At 45.0% G+C, this 22,371-nt stretch overlaps 3 protein-coding genes across 4 annotated transcripts in view; 2 read left to right on the top strand and 1 right to left on the bottom strand.

Moving 5' to 3' along the window:
- The first annotated feature begins 238 nt into the window (after nucleotides 1-238).
- Nucleotides 239-10,951, top strand: kl (klotho). The gene is made up of 13 exons (XM_035625428.2): nucleotides 239-1,356; nucleotides 2,085-2,515; nucleotides 2,604-2,683; nucleotides 2,800-2,962; nucleotides 3,610-3,715; nucleotides 4,766-4,915; nucleotides 5,531-5,766; nucleotides 6,810-7,005; nucleotides 7,211-7,389; nucleotides 7,514-7,621; nucleotides 7,796-7,901; nucleotides 8,251-8,377; nucleotides 9,545-10,951. The coding sequence occupies exons 1-13, from the start codon at nucleotides 640-642 to the stop codon at nucleotides 9,877-9,879; spliced, it is 2,934 nt and encodes a 977-aa protein (XP_035481321.2). The 5' UTR covers nucleotides 239-639; the 3' UTR covers nucleotides 9,880-10,951.
- An 18-nt stretch (nucleotides 10,952-10,969) lies between these two features.
- Nucleotides 10,970-14,435, bottom strand: rfc3 (replication factor C (activator 1) 3). 2 transcript variants are annotated; one of them, XM_035625430.2, is made up of 9 exons: nucleotides 14,169-14,435; nucleotides 12,862-12,999; nucleotides 12,640-12,707; nucleotides 12,441-12,538; nucleotides 12,167-12,348; nucleotides 11,934-12,070; nucleotides 11,733-11,831; nucleotides 11,568-11,637; nucleotides 10,970-11,480 (listed from the first exon to the last, which is right to left on the bottom strand). In XM_035625430.2, exons 1-9 carry the CDS (start codon nucleotides 14,253-14,255, stop codon nucleotides 11,289-11,291), a joined length of 1,071 nt encoding a protein of 356 aa, XP_035481323.1. In that variant the 5' UTR covers nucleotides 14,256-14,435; the 3' UTR covers nucleotides 10,970-11,288. The 2 variants fall into 2 exon arrangements, with proteins under 2 accessions (XP_035481323.1, XP_035481324.1); XM_035625431.2 differs by lacking the exon at nucleotides 14,169-14,435 and adding an exon at nucleotides 13,716-13,862.
- Nucleotides 12,646-22,371, top strand: part of LOC118300746 — a 15,222-nt gene continuing 5,496 nt past the window's right edge. Inside the window, exons 1-5 of the mRNA XM_047328688.1 lie at nucleotides 12,646-12,792; nucleotides 15,568-15,723; nucleotides 17,878-18,010; nucleotides 18,871-19,115; nucleotides 19,201-19,835. Coding sequence (XP_047184644.1) covers nucleotides 19,019-19,115; nucleotides 19,201-19,835 — 732 coding nt within the window. The 5' untranslated portion in view covers nucleotides 12,646-12,792; nucleotides 15,568-15,723; nucleotides 17,878-18,010; nucleotides 18,871-19,018. The remainder of the gene's footprint in view (nucleotides 12,793-15,567; nucleotides 15,724-17,877; nucleotides 18,011-18,870; nucleotides 19,116-19,200; nucleotides 19,836-22,371) is intronic.

Here is a 22,371-nt window from a genome sequence, read left to right as displayed (position 1 = left end):
ATAAGGAAGCAATGTGACCGTAGTGCAGCATGGTACACTGACTCTGCTGTTTGCATATCCCCCCCCCCCCTCTCTCTCTCTCTCTCTCTCTCTCTCTCTCTCTCCCCCCCTCATCTTCTGCCTCTTTGTTGAACTTGATCTGGTAAAAAAAAAAAAAAATGCAAATGAGTGTTTGTCATGTGCCACTTAAAATGAAGTAATGAGATGACCTGTCGTCTGAGGATGTATGGTAATGGTGCTGCTATAGAGATCACATGAAGGCCTTTTGCACCTGGGTCACTCTCCGGGTCGCGTCCTCCGGATCAGGCGTCACTGGTCGAATTGACCCGTTTTATTGGGAGACGTCGAATCTATTTAATATGAGCTCTGCTCATTTATCACCCCGCTCACGACTGACACTGATGCCTCCCTGTTTAGTAGAGGCTCGATCATTCGGGGCTCTTTAGCACCATGTCGTGCCCGGAGACCTTCGTGCGTCAGGTGCCTTGGCTAATAATTGACAGGTTTGGAGAGGCTTCACAGCTGGCTGGCCGCGCTCTCCACAGTCCGCTGTTTGATCGCCCGAAGCCTCCGAGCATGGTCAAGTGAAGAGCCGGCTGGAGAACCGGACGTCCCGAGGCCAGTAGCCCGCCAGGCGCCATGAGTGCCCCGCTCGCCCTGCTGACATGCGCGGCCCTCGCCTCCGCCGCCGCGAAGCCCAACGCCGGTCTGAGGACCTGGGGACGCTTCGGCAAACTGCCCTATCCCGGCGACAAGGCGTTCCTCTACGACACCTTCCCCCGGGACTTCGTCTGGGCGGTGGGCACGGCGGCGTACCAGGTGGAGGGCGCGTACGACAAGGACGGCAAGGGGCTCTCCATCTGGGACACCTTTACGCGCGGCGGCAACCGGATGGCCACCGGGGACGTGGGCAGCGACAGCTACCACAACGTGCACGCCGACCTCCGGGCCATCCGGCAGCTCGGGGTCAGCCACTACCGCTTCTCCCTGTCCTGGTCCAGGATATTCCCCAACGGCACTCGCGGGAGCTACAACGAACTCGGCACCAACTACTACCGCACGCTCATCAGGAGGCTGAAGGAGATCCGCGTGCAGCCGGTGGTCACGCTGTACCACTGGGACCTGCCCGACCGCCTGCAGCAGACCCTCGGCGGCTGGAGCAGCCCGCAGCTCGTGGGGATCTTCGAGGACTACGCGGACTTCTGCTTCCAGACCTTCGGGGACGACGTGAAGTACTGGATCACCATCGACAACCCGTTCGTGGTGGCGCGCCACGGGTACGGCACCGGGGTGGTGGCGCCCGGGACGAAGAGCGACCCCGACCTCCCGTTCCGGGTGGGACACAATCTGCTCAAGGCGAGTCCGGGGAAGGCAAATATCGGAACAAATGTTTATTTTATGCATGTGTTTATTTGTTTATATCAAACATGCGCAATATGTATTTCACAGCAGAATCGGTTTTATTGCCAAGTAGGTAACAGGTTATATACGAGGACTTGTTTTGGGTGCATGTCAACATATACACACAGAAATAGAAAAAATAATATAGAATAGAATAGGATAAAATGTAACACATAATGTAAGGTCCTTTGCGATAGCCAATAGCCAATATTATTGATATGTGTTTTTGAATTATTGTTGACTGATCTATTACTGTCTGAAGAACATTTTTACTGTAGCAGCAGTTTGAGAAATAAATCAACTGTTGAGTAGTTGTACCTTATTAAGTAGTATACTGGTCTGTAAAGAAGCTGTATGATATGATAAAGAGTTTGAAAAAATTAATTAAAATTATATAAATGTCTCAGTGTTGAAATTTAAAAAAGAGCATAAAGTAGAGCAAGTATCGAAAAAAAATCACTTTTAATCACTTTATGTCTACTATTTTTTACCACTTTAATCTTTTTAATTTTGACGTGGAGACATGAAATAAAGTTTGACTGATTTTTTATTTTTTATTATTCCTTCCTTCTCACCCTTTGCCTTCTCTATCCATCATCATTTCTCACCTACCCTCTGCTCCACCCTCCTCTTCTTCTTCTTCTTCTTCTTCTTCTTCTTCTTCTTCTCTGTTTGTCCTCCAGGCTCATGCAGCCGCGTGGCATCTCTATGACCAGCGCTACCGGCCCCGTCAGCAGGGCAAGCTGTCCATGGCGCTGGCCTCTCACTGGATCAAGCCCAGTCGCACTCGCCTGGAGAGCCTGCGAGAGTGCCAGTGCTCCCTGGACCACGTCCTGGGCTGGTTCGCGCGGCCGCTGTTCACGGACGGCGACTACCCCCCTTGCATGAAGGCGAGGCTGGGCTCGCGGCTGCCCACCTTCACGCGGGAGGAGAGGGAGCAGGTGAGGGGCACGGCCGACTTCTTCGCCCTCTCGCACGGGGCGGCGCTGAGCTTCCAGCTCATCAACGACAGCCTGAAGTTTGGGCAGCAGGAGGACCTGGACCTGAGGATGCTACTCTACTGGGTCAACGCCGAGTACGACAAGCCGCCCATCTTTGTGGTGCAGAGCGGTTGGTAGGTTTTAGTCTTGTTTGTACGCCTGTGATTTAACTCTGCTCTGGTGTGCCGTGGAACATCTTGTTTTCACTGCTGCTCGACACAGGTATGTTCTCGGCAGCACCAAGACCGAAGACCCAAAACACATGTACTACCTCAAGAGGTTCATCGCAGAGGCACTTAAATGTGAGTGTACTGGTACAGCACAACAGCAGCATGGAGAGCCAGATCTTTTTTCCTCCCCTTCTCCAAACGAAGATGTCCAGCTAAGTCCGTGTGTCTGTCTGTCGTTTGCCATGAAGCGATTGTCATAGACGGAGTGAACGTTATCGGATACACAGCCTGGTCTCTGATCGACGGCTTCGAGTGGCACAGAGAATATGGGATACGACGAGGACTTTACTACGTGGACTTCAACACTCCTGACATGAAGCGGGAGCCAAAGACGTCGGCCACCTTTTACAGGTAATGACTGCCTGGGGTTATGACAAAGCATGAGCAATTGCAGATATCGGCTGATTTCGTCTGACACCCGAAGAAATGCTTTTGTTTCTATTCTACAATACACCTGCAGAGTTTACCCGTCATGCCATGAGAGTAACACTGTGGTACAGATGTCTTCACCGCACAGTGTTGCAGGGCTTTCTTGTATCTGTAGTCACTGAAGGAGCAGAGACATTTTTTATTTTGTCCTTTGCTTAGTTCCTCCATTTTTCTACTGCAGGTAAATAATTGAACGCTTCGCTGTCACACTTCAGTGGAAAACAGCTTTTTGCAAATATGAAAGGGAAAATCAATCTGCTCCCCTCAGTCACTAAACGTGTTTTTAGACATTCACAGGAAACAAGACATTCAAACAAAATGTGATCAAATCTTTTCTACTTTATACGAATACAGACGGCCTGGGGTTTAATTCTGTTTAAAACATCTGTCACTACAGGTATGAACATTATGTACAACTGTTCTAAAATGTGAACAGTATGAAAGAACTACATTTCTATTAATCTTTTTGAGGGCTTTTTCAAACTGGTACACGTGATGTAATGTTACCACACAACCACAGAGATTAGGGCTCCTCCTCTTAAAGTGATCATCATTTGTCACTCCCAAAGGAACGTCATCCAAAGAAGTGGTTTCCCAGAGCTTCCGGAGAACAGACCGGCACAGGGCGTCTTCCCGTGTGATTTTGCCTGGGGCGTGTCTGCCAACTCCATACAGGTGCCATACATGGTTGTTGTGTGATGTGTAGAGAGATGTGGAGATTCATGGACGGTAAATTGTGACAAGTACGGTACAGTAACGTAATCCATTGGATTACAAAAATAATATGATATAATCTGAATACTTTTGGATTACTTCAAAGTCAAACATCGAAAACATTTTCAATGCAAATTAAATGCATTCAGCATTATATAAATTTTGCAAGAGCAGAGTTTTTATTATAATATTTTTAACAATCTTGATTTTAAAATTGCCATATTGGAAAGACATAATCAAAATCTATTCAAGTAATTCATGACAATGTAACTATAATGTAATCACACCTTTTCAAATGTAATCTGGTTTGATAAGGTTCTTATTTTTGTAAACTGGTTACGTAATCCAGATTACATGTAATCCGTTACTACCCAACCCTGGTGACAAACAGCACAGGACAGAGGACTGATGAATGAAAAAAACACAATGAGATCCTTCCTCAGAAATGGAGGAAACTGAGAAAACATTAGCTGTATTAACTTTGACCTCACTAATATTTAGTGAAGCGTTTCGGATTTATTAACTCCGCAGAAAGCAAAAGACAACATCCTGTATTAATTCCTCTCTTTTTTTTTCCGGTGGACATCACATTTGTGTGCTGCTTAATGAAGAAGCCCCAGAATATCACATGTATTTAGCTCATCGGTCTATTGCACATTCAAATCTTTATTATTATTATTATTATTAATGCTTTCTTTTGATTGAGTGTCGTGAGAAAGGAACATTTGTTTCCCCCTTTACTAAGTCACGTCATGTTCGTCACTTTATTTTTGCAGTTATCATGGTGAAAGTCCAGCTCGGAAGGAATCCTCTCTTAATCATAAACCAGATAAAGTGGCCGAGCTTAACCGCACACGACCAACTCTTTCTATCGATTTGCCCTATGTGGCCTTTATTTGCATTGGTGTGTTTATTAGTTAAACGCAGACTTCGGCGGTTAGCAAGTGCATGTTTACATTAGTGTGTGTGTTTTCTGTTTTTTCTTTCGTTCGGCCTCCCTTCATGTCGCAGGTGGAGACCATGCCCAGCCAGTTCGCGGACCCCAGTGTTTACCTCTGGAACATCTCCAACAACGGAGCGCTGACGAGGCTGGCGGGCTTCAGCGCGCCACCGCTGCGGCGGACCGCACACTGTGCCGATTACGCCTCCGTCCAACAACAAGTCCGTCCCCCCCCCCCCCCCCCCCCCCCCCCTCAAACAGTTACCATGAGAATATCAGGCTCATAATGGAGCCCACGTGTGCAGCTATTGATCAGTGATAAAGTTTCAATGTAGTTTATGATCGTTAAATACAAACGTATCCCTTATCACCCCGAGCTAAAAGTTAAGTAACTAAAGTCAGTTAAGGTGCTTCGTTGATCGAGATGTCAGATGAGCTGAAGGTCAAACTGTATCTATCGAACGGATTCGGCAGTGATCATCTGTGGGAAGTGAATGAGGGATAGTGTCCTTGTATGTTAATATACACAAATTACAATGAAAAAAAACAGTGATTTTGTCAGTACTCCCTTCTAATTAAAGCATTTTTACATTGACATTTTGTTACTTAAGGTTCATATTTGTAAGACAATGAGAAATTCATAATGAAATGGCCTAGTTCTGTCACAGTCACAGTTTTTTGACACAATGCACCTTTAAATTGGCAGCAACAAGCGCTTTTACAGAAACAAAGTAGAATTTCGTTCTAAAATGTTCAGCCTTTATTAGATACGTGTACGTGTACTGTATGAGCTATATTCAAAGTTGTGACATGTTTATCGTCCTCCCCCTCTTCAGGTGGATGAAATCCAGCGGGTGGGCGTAAACCACTTCCACTTCTCCCTGAACTGGTCGGCCGTGGTGCCCACGGGTGATGTGGCTCACCCCAACACCACCCTGCTGGGCTACTACCGCTGCTTCACCCATCAGCTGCTGCGGGCCAACGTCACGCCCGTGGTCACACTGTGGCACCACACACGCCAGCGCAGCAGCCTGCCGCCGCCGCTGGATACCGCCAACAAGTGGCTTAACAGGTCAGGCGCCAGGGAGGATCCTTCTTAACTCCAGCAGGTTTTCACGACAGTTGGTACCCGACACTCGCTTCTCTCACTGCTCCTCCTTGGACGGCCTGTTTCTCATTGGAATTTAAAAGTTGAATTATTTTTACACCAATGTTGAGCAAGCGTCATGATCGGTAGAACTTTGAAATCTTTCCAAAAACAACAGAATGAGTAAACATCCATCTTGTTCAGGTAGAGTTTATTACACTTTATGACTATTTTCAGAATGCGCTGATGTCAAAGTAAACATTCGCTAATGTTCCCAGGAACAATCTGTGCCATCAACAAAAGCCCCCTTTTATGACCTGCTGCCATGGTTTTGAGAAGGCCCGGCCCTCTCGAGCAGGGCCTTTAAAACTCGTTTTTTTGAACCCTTGTTTTAAAGGCCCTGCTCAAGAGATAAAAACAGCGACGCATTGGAGCATTGTTGTGCAATTCTCTATCTCTCCCTATCAAATAAACATTGAATAATAATAATGATAATAGAACATTCTGATGTATTGGTGTTTTCATCTTTACATTTAGTGAAGCTGTTACAATTATAAAAATCTGCTAAACCATAATTCCTTTTCAGATTAGTGTAACCAAACGGTTTCATCATCACTTATTTCCTCATAAAGGTATATATGACTTTTTGATGAGATTAACAGTGTTTGTGGAAAATATGCTTGTTTTGAGTGTATGATGACTTAATACTGGGGCTGTATTTTCATTAATGATTAATCTGCTAATTGTCTTTTGTCAGAAAATCATGGAAATGCCCGTCAAGGTTTCCCAAAACTCAAATTCACTTATTTAAAATGTTTGTATTATTTGACAAAAACCCGAATGATGTTCTTTTTTACTGTCTTTTAAAAAAAACCTTTTAATCAATTATAAAAATATTTTTTGCTCTCCAGTCTACATGAAAACATGGCTGTGACCAAACAACCATGCGAGCGTCACACTGTAAATGTCACACATGATGCATCTTTGTGTGCGTTAATAAAAATGTCCACATTGGACTTTTCCCTCAGGGAGACTCCGGAGGCGTTCGCAGACTACGCCAGACTCTGCTACAGAGAGCTCGGGGCCTACGTGAAGATGTGGATCACCCTGAACGAGCCCAACGACGAGATGGTGAGCTACCAGGAGGGCCACCAGATGCTGCGGGCGCACGCCCTGGCCTGGCACGCCTACGACCGCGAGTTCAGACACGCGCAGGGAGGACAGGTCAGGAGACCTGCACAGTGTTTCTTTTACATTTATTCAAATATTTTGAGTATCTCTGTCTCTGCTTGGACATCGTTAGACTCGACAATGCGTCTGAAACAGCAAATTTAGTGAATGAATTTGGTTTCGGTCGGGATCACTCCAGTCAACGGGACAAATGTCCAGATGATCACCTCCTGCCGCCATGTTTGCTGCTGTGTCTCAGGTGTCTCTGGCTCTGCACATGGACTGGGTGGAACCAGCCTTTTCGTTCAGCCGCGAAGACGTGGAACCGGCCAAAAGGGTTTTGGACTTCCGCGTCGGCTGGTTCGCGGAGCCGATCTTCGGCAGCGGGGACTATCCCCTGGGAATGAGGAGCTGGCTGCGTCAGCTCAACTCACTTGAGTATGACTACTTCATCCATCAGTTTTCGTTTTTTACATGATGGACGGGAAAACTTAAACTGCTAACTTGTTCTGCTGTTATACTGTCTCCTATAAAACAGGCTGTGTGTTCTGTGTTTCCACAGCCTGCCAGTCTTCAACGAGAAGGACAAACAGCTGGTCAAAGGGACGTTCGACTTCTTTGCCATTAGTCACTTCAGTACTAAGTTGGTGACACATGCCAAGGAAGACTCGTAAGATTAAATCCTTTTTTTCCCCCTTTTATTTTGATAATGACAATAGACTTGGGCCAGAAATCGAAAGTGGGAGATGGTGGAGAACGACATGCAACAAACCTAACCCTGATGTAGTGATGCATGCAGATTATAACCAATGATGAGTTTCTGTTTTCGTCTCCATGTGTGCAGGTACACCTACACAGCCATGCTAGAGGTCCAACACATGATCGACACCACGTGGATCATGTCCCCGAGGCCCGTCGTGCCCTGGGGCCTGAGGAAAGCCCTCAACTGGGTGAGACTGGGAGGAGTCTGTGTGTGATGGTCTTGTCCTGACATAAACTAGACTCATCTCGTCTGTTCTTGTACCGAAAGGTTAAAAGTTAGTGTGTTGACCTAGTTTTCCAGAATAAAACAGTTTTAGATAAGCTGACATAGTAGAGGTGAGACACTGGGGACAGAGGATTCAAGTCTCCTTCCACTCAAAAATGGGTGGCTGTTTGCTCTTTACTGTGCAGAATATGTAAATTCTCAGTTAACATTCACTTGAAGCGTGAGAACAATATTTCTATTTCTAAGACACGGCTGATAAAAAATTCTGGAGGTGACCTGATGAAAGTAACACTGCCCCTCTGCCGTGTAAGGTGAAGGAGCACTACTGTGACGTACCTGTCTATGTGATGGCCAACGGCGTCCAGGAGGACCCGGCCCGCTTCAAAGACAGCCTGAGAGTCTACTACCTGTACAACTACATCAATGAGGCGCTGAAAGGTGAGAGGACAAACACTTTCTACTGTTGAGGCATTACAGGATTAACATTTAAAACCCACTCCTCTTCTATCTGAGTGGTGTGCGTTGAGCGATCGGTCCTTCAGTCAGGTGGCCAAAGTCTTCCCCCTGACCGGTCAACAGCTTTAATTACACGGCCTCTGCTGCGCTTAAATATTAGACAAGTATTAAGGTCACTGACCTCTGAATAGTCAGCTCAGAATGCACACACGCACACAGAAACATCAACAGAGGTACACACTGCACTGAGCTGCTGAGTCAAGGTTACTTACTATCTAGTTACCTGTCCTTGTGAAGTTTATGGGGTTTCTTTCAGTAAAGACCTTGGCTGGTTCTCTGAGGCCTGGTAGAGTCACACACGCATGCACACACACACACACACACACACATACACACACACACACAGGGTCATGTTGTTGTGCTGATGCGTGTTGTAGTGTTCTCTGTCACCACCAAGTGGCCGCACTACACAGTTTGTAATCCAATGACGGAATAAATACTTTCATTTGGTGTATGTTTATCCTGAGAGGACAAGAAATTTAAAATATATATATATATATTTATATATATATATATGTTTGACTATATATCTAGTAATTGTGCAACTGCAACTCAAACGTGACTTTGTGTAATTTTAGTCATTTTCTATAAATAGCAATGTCTGAAATTGATTTCTCTCTCTCTTTTAACTAGTGACATAAATGAGTTCACAATGAACAAAAACTCAATAAAGACAATATGTTTCTCATAATAACATAATGAGGGGTGTTTGTTAGTCTTTCAGTAACAATCCTTTAAATTGAAATAAAATTATAAATAATACTATATACTATGTGGGTAGTATGTGAATATTTAATGATTAGCTCACTAATAATAATAATAATTAAGACATTTTTAAATATTTATGAAGCTATGAAGAACTTTACATCTTTACATGTGTCTACATAGAAGTTACAAATGTTGGAAATGCAGTGAAAGAATAAACAATTGTCTCTATATCTTCTAATAATATTTCATTATAATGTTAATAATTTATTCTATGTTTCGATTCTACTACATACAACTTATAGATGAGGTTAGAGGTGAAATGTTCCCACATCCAGTCCAACACCTTCACGTGTCACATGTTCGATGCCTCCCCTTCCTCAGCGTACACTCTGGACGGCGTCAACCTGAAGGGTTACTTCGCCTACGCCCTGAGCGACCAGAGGGACCCGGGGTTCGGCCTGTACGGCCAGGTCCACGAGGAGGTCATCGTCAAGGCCTCACTCTCCAACTACCGCAACATCATCCAGCACAGCGGCTTCCCCATCCAGGGGGCGGCGCCGCGGCAGTGCCCCAGCTTCCCCCAGCCGTGCCCGGGCTGCCGCGTGCTGGTGAAGAGGCCTGTGGTGGGATTCTTGACTCTGGTGGGTTCAGGGGTGGTGATCAGTCTGTGCCTCATCATCTACTACACAACCAAGAGACACAAGGACTGTTACTGACCATTCCGACTGTAGGGTTGTTGTTTTCTTTTCTTTTCGTCTTTTTATAAACATCTCTCAGCAAAAGACATTGAGTTTATTGTTCAGCGGGGTAGAGTTTAAGTCGTTTTTTAATTATAATGCTTCTTTGGATGATGTCTGATAATAAGTACCTAGTGGTTGAATCATCCTTTGGTGTTTCAGCTGTTATCAAATGTTATGTAAAGATGCTTTAAATTTGGTACAATATCCACGAGGCACATTGAACAGCTGATGAACCTGTAGATTTCACAAGATTTATGTTTTGAGGAAATCTTTTAAAGCCTCGACTGCTTCTCCAGTTGTATTGTGTAATAATAAATGGCCTCATGTCCACACTTAACATATCAAGAAAATGGACTACAAAGACAAATAATCACAAAGGAAGATCGACAGACGACTTACATTTTGTGACGGGATCAAGAGCCCTGACAGTCACCGAAACATCTAACCACCAAACTGTCCACTTGTAAATAGTCGTTAAGTTCAAGTGCAATGCATCAGTCACATGAACAGTTTTGAAACTCTTGATGAAAGCTGCACGATATCGGTTCCAGATGATGGTGCTTAACATGTTCATGCTGGTCAGAAAGTTGAGCTATAATCATTATTTGGGGTTTCAATTTATATATATAGTCCTTTGCACTCCACCATGCTGCCATGGTCATTTCCCCCCCAGAGTATCCAGAGGAAGACCCGACTGGGTGCTAGAGTTCACAGCTGAAGTCATCTGTGTACCTGCTCTAATGGGTTAACGGAACATCTCCAAATTATATTTTTGTCCAACAATGCCTTAGTTAGACTGTGCAGTTCTGTGACTATAACGATTGTTTGTTGTTTCTGCTGGTGGAAAAACAAAGCAATCACTGACGCCACCGTATTTGATGTATTAGATCACATAACCACTGGTTTGACTCGGGCTGGGAACACTTATCACTTTACATCCGCCTTTCATTCCCCAGTACCGTGCGGGTGTTGTCATGTTCGATAATATCCAACAGCAATTACCATGAAAAGTCTGTTCATAGTAATAAAATCCTTGTTTGGTCATGTTCACAGAGCAACTCCACACTTGTAGTAAACAAAGCAATTTATTGAAAATCTTCTGATGTAGATTTTTCAAACAAACATCTCTTGTCCTTGCAGTCTATCTTTATATGAATCATTGCCTGCTAAAGACACAATCAAAGCTTCTGTTTGGATAATGTATTTGTCACCACTAGATAAATGGCTTATTAACTAACCAGTGCTGAGGTTTTGGGGCATTAAAGCCACAAACTGTACGACAGAACACATGTAGATCTTTCCACAGAGTCTTGTTTGGGCAAAAAAGGAAAGAGTAAATGAGTTTTGTTGTTCTCCTGACGAGAAAAGTATCAGTCCGTTCAGAGTCAAAACATCATGGCGTCCAGGCCGTCTTCCATGAACTTCTTGTAGATGGCCATGAACTTGGCGGTGAAGGCCTCGAGGTGGTAGATGGCTTTGTTGCCCAGCTGCAGCCTGTGCTCGTAGTACGCTGCCATGTGGGCCACCTCCGTCTTCAGTTGACCATCGCAGTTACTCAGTAACTCCGTCACCAGACCCTGTCGGAGGATTGGACGAGGGGAAATAAACATTACTGCAAACTGCTTTGACACTCCTGATGGGAGAGGAGGTGTGGAAGATGTTACCTTCATGACGATGTCAGCAGGAATGCAGTGAGTGAGCAGCTCGTACAGTCTGGCTCGGACCTCCAACAACCTGGAATGACGACAGACGGAGATTCAGGTCTGATTAACTTTATTCACTTTCTAACAGAACAAACACTCTGCCCTCTTGTCCTGTGCCTCTCCCACCTCTGAGGGCTCTGCTGGCTGACAATGGCATTAGCCGTTTCTCTGAGGTAAACCTGCCAGTCTGTCTCCGGGACGTCCTGGTCCACCGAGAACGGGTACCTGGAAAAGATTTAACACAGCCTTAAATAAGGACATACCTTTTCCGTTTATATGCCATGATGATGCCGCGGAAGAATGATAATACGGTTTGTGACGACTCACTGCTGCACTCTGCAGGCCTCGCACATCAGGAGAGCTTTGCGGAGGTTGCGACCCGACTTCTCGCTGATGTTCTTGGCGAGCTCGGGTGGGAGGAGCAAACCCTCCTTTTTACAGACCGATGTCAAAACACTACAGACCTGAAAAAAAAGGAAAGATAGGAAATATTAGGCATTCTAATATGCTACTTACAGATTATTATTATTAATTACTATATAAAAACAAATCTATTTCACCTCTTCCGTGCTCGGCAGAGGAATTCTAATGGCCAGACATCGGCTCCGAATTGGCCCGATGACTCTGGAGGTGGAGGTGGAGCAGAGGATGAGACGGCAGGTGGACATGTACTTCTCCATAGTCCGGCGCAATGCATGCTGGGCGTCCTTCGTGAGTCTGTCCACCTCTGTTAACAACACCACTGAGGAAGGAGAGCGTGACAGTTACTACAAGAAGGACAAGCCTCTGGGAGCAGACACAAAGTGTCCATGTGTATGTGTGTCTCTTTTCTACCTTTGAATTCTCTCTGGGTGCTCGTCTGGATCTGTTGGGACTGAGCCACAGTTTTAATCAGCTCTTGAATCACCACACGGTCCTGGTTTCCTGCATCGCTGTACGACACGGGACAGACACACTTAGGTCTCGTAATATGCAGCCGTTATTGTGCAATGCGGTGAACTATAAAGAGTATAAAGTGGCAGAAAAACAGTACCTCGCATTGACTTCCAAGTGATAGTTGCTGGCTATTGTGTTGATCTCAATCTTCTTCTTTGAAGGAGCCTGCAGTCAGAAACGCACAACTGTCAATCAGCCAAGCCTTCGTCGGAAAAACTGAATCTCGGCTGATGAAGACTTGAGAGTGAAGGTGAGTAGAGACACTGCACGTGAGTTATGTATTGTTGAGTGAGTGCATTTCATCTGTTCCCCCTCTCACCACAATGGTCTGGTGCTCTATGCGAAGCTTCTCCACGCCAGCGCCGTACAGCTCCCGCAGCAGACACATGATGCGGGTCTTCTTCCCCGCGCCCGACGGCCCGTACACCAACAGGTGTGGGAAGTCGCCACATTGAACCTGAAGAAAAATTCACACAGGTGGTTGTTTGACATAAAAGCGCTGAGAATAGATCGGACTATGTCGTGAAAGAGGATGCCAAGTGATAAGACTCGAGCCTGATTCAGAAAAACTCAGACACATTCAATGATCAATATCTACCACTGAGTTGAAGAATATGAAAATTACCAACCCCTTACCAAAGTAATGCCTCTGATCTAAAGACTCGATGATTACAAATCTTGAGAAAATGAAGTTTGCAACTCTCGTTCTGTTTGGCGTCCTGTTATCTAATACTTTTTTAAATCAAATTTAGAGTCTAATTAATTCATCTATCAATGTTTATCTACAGTTGTACATTAGGCAATTCACATATATTTAGGGCTGCAATTAACAATTATTTTCTCGATTAATCGATTAGTTGTTGGCTCCATAACATGTCATTAAATTGTGAAAAATATTGATCGCGTTTCCCCAAACCCTCGAGATGATGTATTGCTTTGTCCACACGCCAAAGATATTCAGTTCACTGTCACAAAGGAGCAAAGAAACCAGAAAATATTCACATTGAAGAAGCTGAAAACACAGAATCTTTACTCTTTTTTTCCCATAAAATCTGCTTGAACCGATTAATCCACTATCGAAATAGTTGGCGATTAATAAACTAATCGATCACTAATCGACTTACTGTTGCAGCTTCTACATGTGTTGTTCATTTTTGTAGTGAGAATACAAACCATGCAGCAAACGGGACAGTCAAATGAGCTTTTCTCCAAATGATAATGATAAAAATAATCATCAGTCCTTGTGGTTTGTGCAAAAGTTTGGCTTCTTGTAAGAACAGTGAAAACTTCCTCAACTCATTCTGATTCATGAAGACTCATAAGGGAGGTCAAGAGCTGTCATCAGGAAACATAATAAATCCTCTGGCTATCGCATCATCACCTCTCGGCAACTTTTAAAGACACAGTGCAGTAATTCGCGTTAGCATTGAGGCTAATATCTCAAAACAAAGCTCGCTGAACTCTCTGTGAAGTGAGCTTGTTGTCGGTTTGGCCCTGCGCAGCTGCTCAACACGAAGCTAACGCTAAACCTGGACGCGCGCGCGCACACACACACACACACACACACACACACACACAGAAAGAGAGAGAACACTAATCAGCAGGTTCGGTCGCTTCTCTTCTCACCAGGTTTCTCAGCTGAGTCGCTTGTTCTTTGTGGAAGTCGAGTTTCCCGAGCGAGGTCGGCCGGTACTTGTCCACCCACAGACTCATCGTGCTCCGTGTCGATCCGTGTTGACAGCAGATAACCGCCGCTGCCTCCTCTTCTTCTTCTTCAGCAACTCTCCCGCGAAATATCGTTCACGCACTCAAACTGCGCCGCCGTTGGCTCCCGAGCTACGGAGACTCGACGGGGTCAAAAATGAGTGGCAGGCGAATAGTGAACGTACTTCTTCTTCTTCTTCTTCTTCTTCTTCTTCTTCTTCTTTCTTCTTCTTTATGGCATAGTGGCGGTTGACAAACCAACTTAAAGGCGCAGTACCGCCACCAACTGGACTGTAGTGTGAACGACAGATAAATGCAGAAAATAAATAAAAACAAAACAAAATTAAAAAAAACTAGATTCTTTTTAATAAATCAATTTCTCTTAGATATTTCATAATATTGTGATATGTATTGCCTGACAGTGAAAAGTTGTGGTAGTTTACATTACGTAGTCTCTGTGTATTGTATTCCTTGCAATGTATAAGTATGTGTTAAACAGTTTCTGGCTGGTTACAATATGCGGCTGTTAAATCATTTCTCTTGAATGTGAAGCTGTTCCAGCTGATTAATCAATTAGTTGAATGGCCGAATTAAATGGTAACAAGTTATATTGCACAAAAGCCACGATGCACATTATTGTATACATTATCTGTTATTTTATATAGTGCTTTTTATTGTTATTGCATATTATTTCTCATTTATCTTATTTACCTTAGATTCAGTTTCTATTCTACTGTATTTTTATTATTATATTTCCCCTGTGCTGCTGTGTCAGTTTTGGAGTTTCCCTACAGGGAATCAATAAAGGTTCATCTAATTTAATAGTGGGTGAAAATAAACAGGAAAATAAGAGAATCAGAAATACTTTATTGATCCCAAGGGGAAATTGGATTTCATTACAAAATCAGAATTGTTTAGAATTAAGCTTCAACCTCAGATAACATAATTATTTTTTTCTTTCCTTGGGAGCTCAAAGGATGCTGTTGTTTAAATTAACAAAGCCCCCCTAATTTTAAATATTGAACTGAACAATATAAACACTGACAATGGAATATTCAAGAAAATAAGCGTCATGCGCAAATGATAATGGAAATAATTATTAGTTGAAGCCTTGCATTTCTCCTATGATAGAATAATACTCCCCTCTGCAAACACAGTCAAACAAACACATGCCGGCATCACCAACCCCACACAGGTCCATGATTAATAAAATAAAAAGATGGAGAGAACAGTTATGTCTTCATGGATGTCTTCCACTGGCAGGCTCCTCTGACTGTATCCTATATGGAACTGGAAAGATAACATCTTTTCTTTATTGCAGCAAAATTCACAGGTGTTTGCACTGAGGACAGCAGGGCTGCAATGAAACCGTCTGATGCCACTGAGGAATGTGAGACCGTTAATCCCACACAACAGAAACAGAAGCGCACAATGTCACCGAGCTGCCGTGTCATACTCCAATGAGACCGTTTGAACCGTAAGTGATAAATTTAGTTTGCCTTTTTTTCTTATCACATAAAATGATCATATGGTCCACATCTAGTCATAACAGTTTTCTAATTTTGGACCATGCAAAATAAGTAAACATTACAAACTTTAACCAATAACCCCTTCAGGTTCACCTACAATCCACAAATAGACGGTTATTTAGTTCAGTCATTCGAAGTTTGATTCTAAATTCACTGTCATACAGCGATGGAGTTTTAGAAACTCCATCACTGATGGAAAGTTATTTTTTTATTTGCTAATCTGACAATATGCACATGTTTGTTGTCAAAATTGTTTTTTTTTCATATTTGACACAATATATACAGTACACACCACAAAGATAACATCTTACATATCTCAGAGTGGATGTGATTTTTTATCTGCAGCTCGTCCTCGTGAACTTTGAACGTGTTTTCTCTCAGAGGAATCGGCTTGTAGCTGTTGAGATATTATCTTCCTCTTTCTTTCCCTCTAATTGTTTTTGCTGTGTGTAAACTGCATACACCTGCCAAATGCCACCTTGTCCCCGTTGCTCTTCTTTTCCCTTGCCCTCCTTTTCTTCAACCCGACCCAGGGAATCTCTACAGGAATGCTACATATGGAGGAGCGAGTCTCGGCAGGCTGGCGTTGAAAAATGTTTGAGTTAAATGAACATGCATCCATCATCGCTGCAGTGTAGTACAGTGTAACAGCCGAGGCTGAAGTTCCTGCGGGCGAGATAACTTATTCATCCATAAGTATTAGTTTGAATTGCGAATATTTGTCTTTTTATTCATCAACTTGCCGGATAGTTCAACTTGTGCTGATGTTCTTAGATTCACCCCAAAACACTTGAACTTTCATTTGTATTTGGTTGTGGTCTTTTCATCTTATAAACTCAATACATATGTTTGTATATTTGAAAACTGTCAACTGTCCATCTCCAAGGAGAAGAAGGAAACGGTTTGATTTCATTTGGAAAGATAAAATGTTGCTGAGTTTCTCACGTTTCATTAGACTGCTGTAAACATACTGTACCACTGTTGAGCTTCTATGTATTTGAATGAATTCTATCCAACACCTTAAAACCTCCGGAACTTTCTAGATGTCACTGACGAAAAGTTGTATTGTTGTTTAGGGGGCGAGGAGATTCAGATTAGAGGCTAGGCGCTCGCCCCTCAGCCGTGACCAGATCTCCTGTCCCCATGACCTTGAGCATCAAACGTGCCTCAACACGCAGAATCCTGCTCAGTGTCGGGCCTTCAAAAAGAATGTCTTTGGTCTTGACCGAAGACATCCCCCTCCCCAAAAGACATGAAATTCAATGTTTGCTGGCAAACTTGAGGAATTCCACAGTGCGTCGACAGCTTTGTACGGACCACAAGTCCCTTCTCTTGTCGATTAAGGCTCACGGACGTGTTTGCCGTGGTTACGAGAAGTGTGAAACCAGAGGGTTTCAGAGAGGGCCAGTTTGACGTGGTCCAGGCATTACCTCATGCGTTGTCAAGGAATGCGCTTCTGAGGTGAAAAATCCTTTTCGTCCCCCCGGCCATATTATATAGCAATGAGTGAGAAGCAGTAGTGTGGAAGGTGAACGGAGCCCTGCAGACCCAAAGCCTTTTAATCAAATTCTATGGGATGAGAGAAGACGAATGTACGTGCAGATATTTTATCTGTCTGATCAGTTCCACCAACTCTTTCTTTTTTGCATTAAGACACACACACACACACACACCCACACACACACACACTCACACACACACACACACACACACACACACACACACACACACACACACACACACTCACACTCACACTCACACTCACACTCACACACACACACTCACACATACACACACACACTCACACACACGTACACACACACACTCACACACACGTACACACAAACACACACACTCTAACACACACATACACTCACGCTCACACACACACACACACACACACACACACACACACACACACACACACACACACACACACACACACAAACACCTGCCTATGGAGCTCCCTGTCCTCCAGCTGAGGTAATGTAGGAGGGAAAAGCATTCCTCAGCCCTTTCTCTCTTTCTCTCCTCCCCCTCACAGCCTTTCAGACATCTTCGGACGTGAAGTCACCGTTTCTCTGTCATCTGTGTCATTGCAGCGGACAAACACCGAGCCGCCCGTGGCTGGGATACCTGCGTCACCTCCCGGGGTTCTTCAGACAGCTGTGTTGGACGTGTTCCTCTTCCATGACTCAACATCTGTGAAAAAAAAACACCAAAAAAAAACATCTGGTAAGTTGAAGCAGGAATTCTGTGTTACTTTTCAAGCTTCCTATAGTTCCTGGAATATTTTATGTTGCCAAGACGCTGGTGGAAGTTACCAGCGTCCCTTTATTTTTTTAATTGTGGAGGTTTTTAATCTGCATGAATCGACAAGGAGTTATTAAGTTGCTGTACAGTGATATTTTGTTTTCACCTCCCAGACTGGCCTGGGAACAAATGACTCTTTGTTTGCAAGTGTGTACGAGGAAACTCTTGTAGAAAAGGGAACCCGCTGACTTGAGTTGAAGGAATTTCCAGGATTCTGACCACATTTTAAAGAGCCACCGCTGCGCGTCTGAAAGACAAAGAGAGCACGTCAGGCGACGGAAGGGTGTGTTGGCTGCGGCCAAAAATATCCGCCAGGAAAAAACAATGTGTTGTGAGAGAAAATGCTCTTTTTAAAAAAAAAAAAGCAGAAGCGTGACTTGTGTGTGACTTCTAGACAAACGTCACATATTTTGTCCGTTTGGACACAAATATCCCATTTAACATCATTTTAACTTTTCAGTTTAATAGAAACAATGGGGAATTTCTTTATTGCAATTTACTCTTTAGGCATAAAAACAAATAAAAAACTTATTCAGGATAATGAGATTTTAAATTGTATTTTAATAGAAAGTCTCCACTTGTCTACTTCCAGTACACTTGAAACCTGCAGGAGGTTGTGGAGACAGAGCACAGAGCCACCTCGCCCTGCCTGAAGGCCTCTGTGTTGAACGACCAAAATGATTCATCGATCATGAAATGCGTCAATTTCCTCTTTCTCGAGCATCACATACATTCATTTTTCTCTCTCTCTCTCTCTCTCTCTCCTTCTCTATCCAACCCAGGAATTTTCCCAGGGACTTCAAATGTGGGCCAAAGTATGAGACGTCATCCACTATCAGCTTCCTCTTTTCTAGATCTGTCACTTCATCCCGATCTGCTCATGAGGCGACGTCAGTGAAGAACTCGCAGAGGAGGACCGGTTCCCTGGCGATGCGCGAAGGTCCGGTTGCTGCGTTGCCTGTTCAGCAGCAGCCTAACAGGCACATCTGCCCCCAGGCTGTGGGCGTCGCCCCGGAGGGCCTGCAAGGTCAAGTTCCCCTCCTGACTCAGAGCTCCAACAACCAAAAATAGAGCCATGTCTGAACCTGTTCCTCTGCTCCGCTGTGCTCCAGATCCTCCGTTGTGCTCCGGATCCAGGCGTGCCCAAAGACGGGAGGAGCACATGATGGATAAGAGCTCCACTTGGGATACAGCAACGCCTGACCTAAAGCAGAATGGACACCGTGGAAGCTGCCAGAGGTCAGACGTGGCTCACGGACCGGACCGGGGCATGGGGGGCTCAGACTTGGAGCACAGAGCCGCTGCTCATACCAGCGCTCAGACGGAGGCCCACTGTGGAGCCACGTCACCTCAGCAACAAGAGAGGAGCCCCGCTGTGTCCGCGTCAGAAGACAGTTCGCCGGATGTGCTCAGAATAGTGAAGCACCAGCCGAGCGCCATCGTGTTCTGCGACCACGATCGCAGCCCCGACAACCAGGGGAGCTCCGATGGCGGGGAGTCCTCCTCACCTGACACCGCAGAGGGAGAGGGGGACAATGACGAGGACGACGATTTTCCCGAGACGTTACAATACAAGGAATTCCTGGTCAGTCGTCGCCGTAGGAGCTCGAGCAGGAACAGGAAGTGCTCGAGGAAGAGACAGGAGGCCCAGCCCGGCAGCACCGCATCTGGCGGGCAGAAGCCCGCCGGCCAGGGCAAAGCCGAGGTCACGGGTGGCAGGGAGGAAGAGGAGAACAATGGAGGACAGGTAAGAAAAAACAAGAGTCGAGGAGTCGTGCGAAAAAACAAAGACAACAAAGTTCCAATGTGTAGAGTCGACAGAGAGGGAAAGTCAGTGGCTGCATGTCAGCGCACTACAGATTAACTGCAGGCCTCTTTCACTGTCAACACATTTGTCTCGTCAAAGAAGAAGAAAACACACGTTTTACAAACCATCACTTTAACGCTTCAACATGCAGCCCACATGCACAAGTCCATTAACTTTATTATTGGATATTATTATCCTATTATTAAATATCTTCAGTGGGCGAGAGCACATTTTGTGAATCCTACTTGAGCCACAAGAGGGCGGCCATGTCAAATTGTAACGATGTTACCACCGTCTTCCAAAAGATTTTGAATGTGAACTCTCGTGAATGTGTAAGTTCATGTAGAATCATTGACTACACCCACGTTCTATGAACTGTACAGTGTGTTGCAGCAGCGTAGTCGTGTGCAGGCCTGGCCCTGTATTTGCGCCGGATTCAGGATAGCAGAGGGCAAAGATTGAGAGATGCAAACCTTGTCCCACGGATCTGGTTCTGATAATTATCCTTTCCCATGCCTGAGGTTTCCTGCATGTCTCTGTTGTTGACCATCAACAAAGGCAAAAACTAATAATGATCTGAACAAAAGTTGAATGTCTTTGCGGGAGATGTAATCTGTTAAGGGGGTACACGGTTATCACGGTTTCTGCATATTTTGTCGGAGTCGTTCTCAGAGTTTGACCATATTCCGAACATATTCTGTTGCTCAACAGTGAGATACCAGCTCACTGTCAGTAAGTGAAAGAGAAAACAAGTGTGTCAAACAGAAATGGGAGACCTGGATAAAAGGGAATATCTTTGCTGGTAAAACCTTCAATCACAAATTATCTTTCATTACTCACCTGGCCCGTGCTGGCATCTCCACCTCCCGGCATCCACTTGACCAGTGGGCATCCTTCAGTGTGAGCCGGGCCCTGACACCTGTCAGAGCGGCCCCTCGGGCCCCTGACACCTGTCAGAGCGGCCCCTCAGGCCCCTGGCACGTTCCCATAATGGCTCTCCCCCTCTGGCACGCTGCACACCGTTCTCCCCTCCTGGCCTGAACTGAAAGGGTCTGTTCTCCCTGCGCTCCCTTTGTCAGAGTTGTGCTCAGAGTTTGACCCAAGCGGCTTTTAAAGTCACTGTTTGACAGGCCTATAGGCCAATGCTCATTTGAATACCTGTTAAGTCAAAGGAGGCCCCAATGTGCTTCCGCATTCTCGGAATATCTCGGCTCGCGCAGTTTCGTCACACTCCTCGATGCGGGTGACAACTTTGCCGGATGAAATAATTTCCGCAATTTTGAGTAAAGGACAAGTGATCAAATGGCATTTAAAGCCATTGATCACTTGTAATGAGTTATTTTGACTCATTACTGTAAATACAAGTCAGCTTTTCAGATTATTTCTTGTCTTCCTTGAGTTTATAATACTATGATCTGTTGATATAGATGCACAAAGGAAGGATTTGTGCATCTTAAAGGGATGTCATCTTCATCTGTCTGTCCTCTTGTCCATCCTTATGAATTACTAATGTCCTGTGGAATATTTTTGCCTTATGGCAGGAATGTCCCACACGCTTCTCTGGTTTTGGGAAAAAGCCCCAGAATTTGTTTGCAAGTGAAGCTACTGCAGCGTACTTACCACATCTGCAAGTTTACAACAGACGGCACCGCTGAGGATTCTTCTGTTTCCATCACAGATCAGAGCACACTGATGGACTGATGGGACACTTCTTCAGTTATTCATACTGATACATCTCACGATAATAGGTCTCTCAGCCGGTCCAAGACGGTCGGATAATAAATTGGTCTTGTGGCAGAGATACAGTGATGCATTAAGAGCGCCGTCCTCTGTAAATACTTTAGACAGAAGCCTATTAACATTTCATGAACTCTGAGAGCACAGTGCCACTCTCCGCACGTGTGTGTGCACGCGCGCGCGTGTTCATGTTTGCAGCCACTCATGCCACCAAAAAGCCTCCACTCCCCGTGTTCTCCCCTCGCCCCGGCTCTGTCCCTCGTAGTGAGGGTAAAAATAGCGCCCTGGTGCACATACACAGCCTTCTGTGTTCCTGTGCGAAGGAATCTGGAGATGTGGGGCCTGCAACACACAGGAAATGGCTTTACTGCCAGAGCCGTAACTGCAGATATTTTTTAAACTGGTCAGCATGATGGGTTTGGGAATAGGAGTGGACAGAGGGGTGTGTTTGTGTGTGTGCACGAGTGTGTGTGTGGGTGGGTGGGGGTGGGCATGCATGTGTGTATGTATGCATGTATGTATGTATGTGTGTGTGTGTGTGTGTGTGTGTGTGTGTGTGTGTGTGTGTGTGTGTGAGTGATCGAGTGAGGGGGCTGTGTTTGGACTTCAAGCTCCTCAAAGAGGCCCTATTTGTGCTATCAGCCCTCTGGGACTCTGGGATTGGCAGCAGAGGCCAGAAACAAAGCAGTTTGTTCATTTCCTGGAAGGCCAGTGAACAAGTGTCTCAGTCAGAGTCAAT

This window comes from Scophthalmus maximus, chromosome 2, assembly GCF_022379125.1.
Source record: "Scophthalmus maximus strain ysfricsl-2021 chromosome 2, ASM2237912v1, whole genome shotgun sequence".
Taxonomy (NCBI): Eukaryota; Metazoa; Chordata; class Actinopteri; order Pleuronectiformes; family Scophthalmidae; genus Scophthalmus; species Scophthalmus maximus.
Note: the sequence above shows the minus strand (reverse complement) of the source record. Positions and strands in the feature narration are given on the sequence as shown.

Coding starts and splice junctions, on each gene's coding strand:
- kl (XM_035625428.2), top strand. CDS start 640: ATGAGTGCCCCGCTCGCCCTGCTGACATGCGCGGCCCTCGCCTCCGCC. Junction 5,767..6,809: donor GCCAACAAGTGGCTTAACAG/GTCAGGCGCCAG, acceptor CTTTTCCCTCAG/GGAGACTCCGGAGGCGTTCG. Junction 7,902..8,250: donor TGAGGAAAGCCCTCAACTGG/GTGAGACTGGGA, acceptor CTGCCGTGTAAG/GTGAAGGAGCACTACTGTGA.
- rfc3 (XM_035625430.2), bottom strand. CDS start 14,255: ATGAGTCTGTGGGTGGACAAGTACCGGCCGACCTCGCTCGGGAAACTC. Junction 13,000..14,168: donor CGACTCAGCTGAGAAACCTG/GTGAGAAGAGAA, acceptor ATTTTTCTTCAG/GTTCAATGTGGCGACTTCCC. Junction 11,638..11,732: donor AGCCAGCAGAGCCCTCAGAG/GTGGGAGAGGCA, acceptor TCGTCATTCCAG/GTTGTTGGAGGTCCGAGCCA.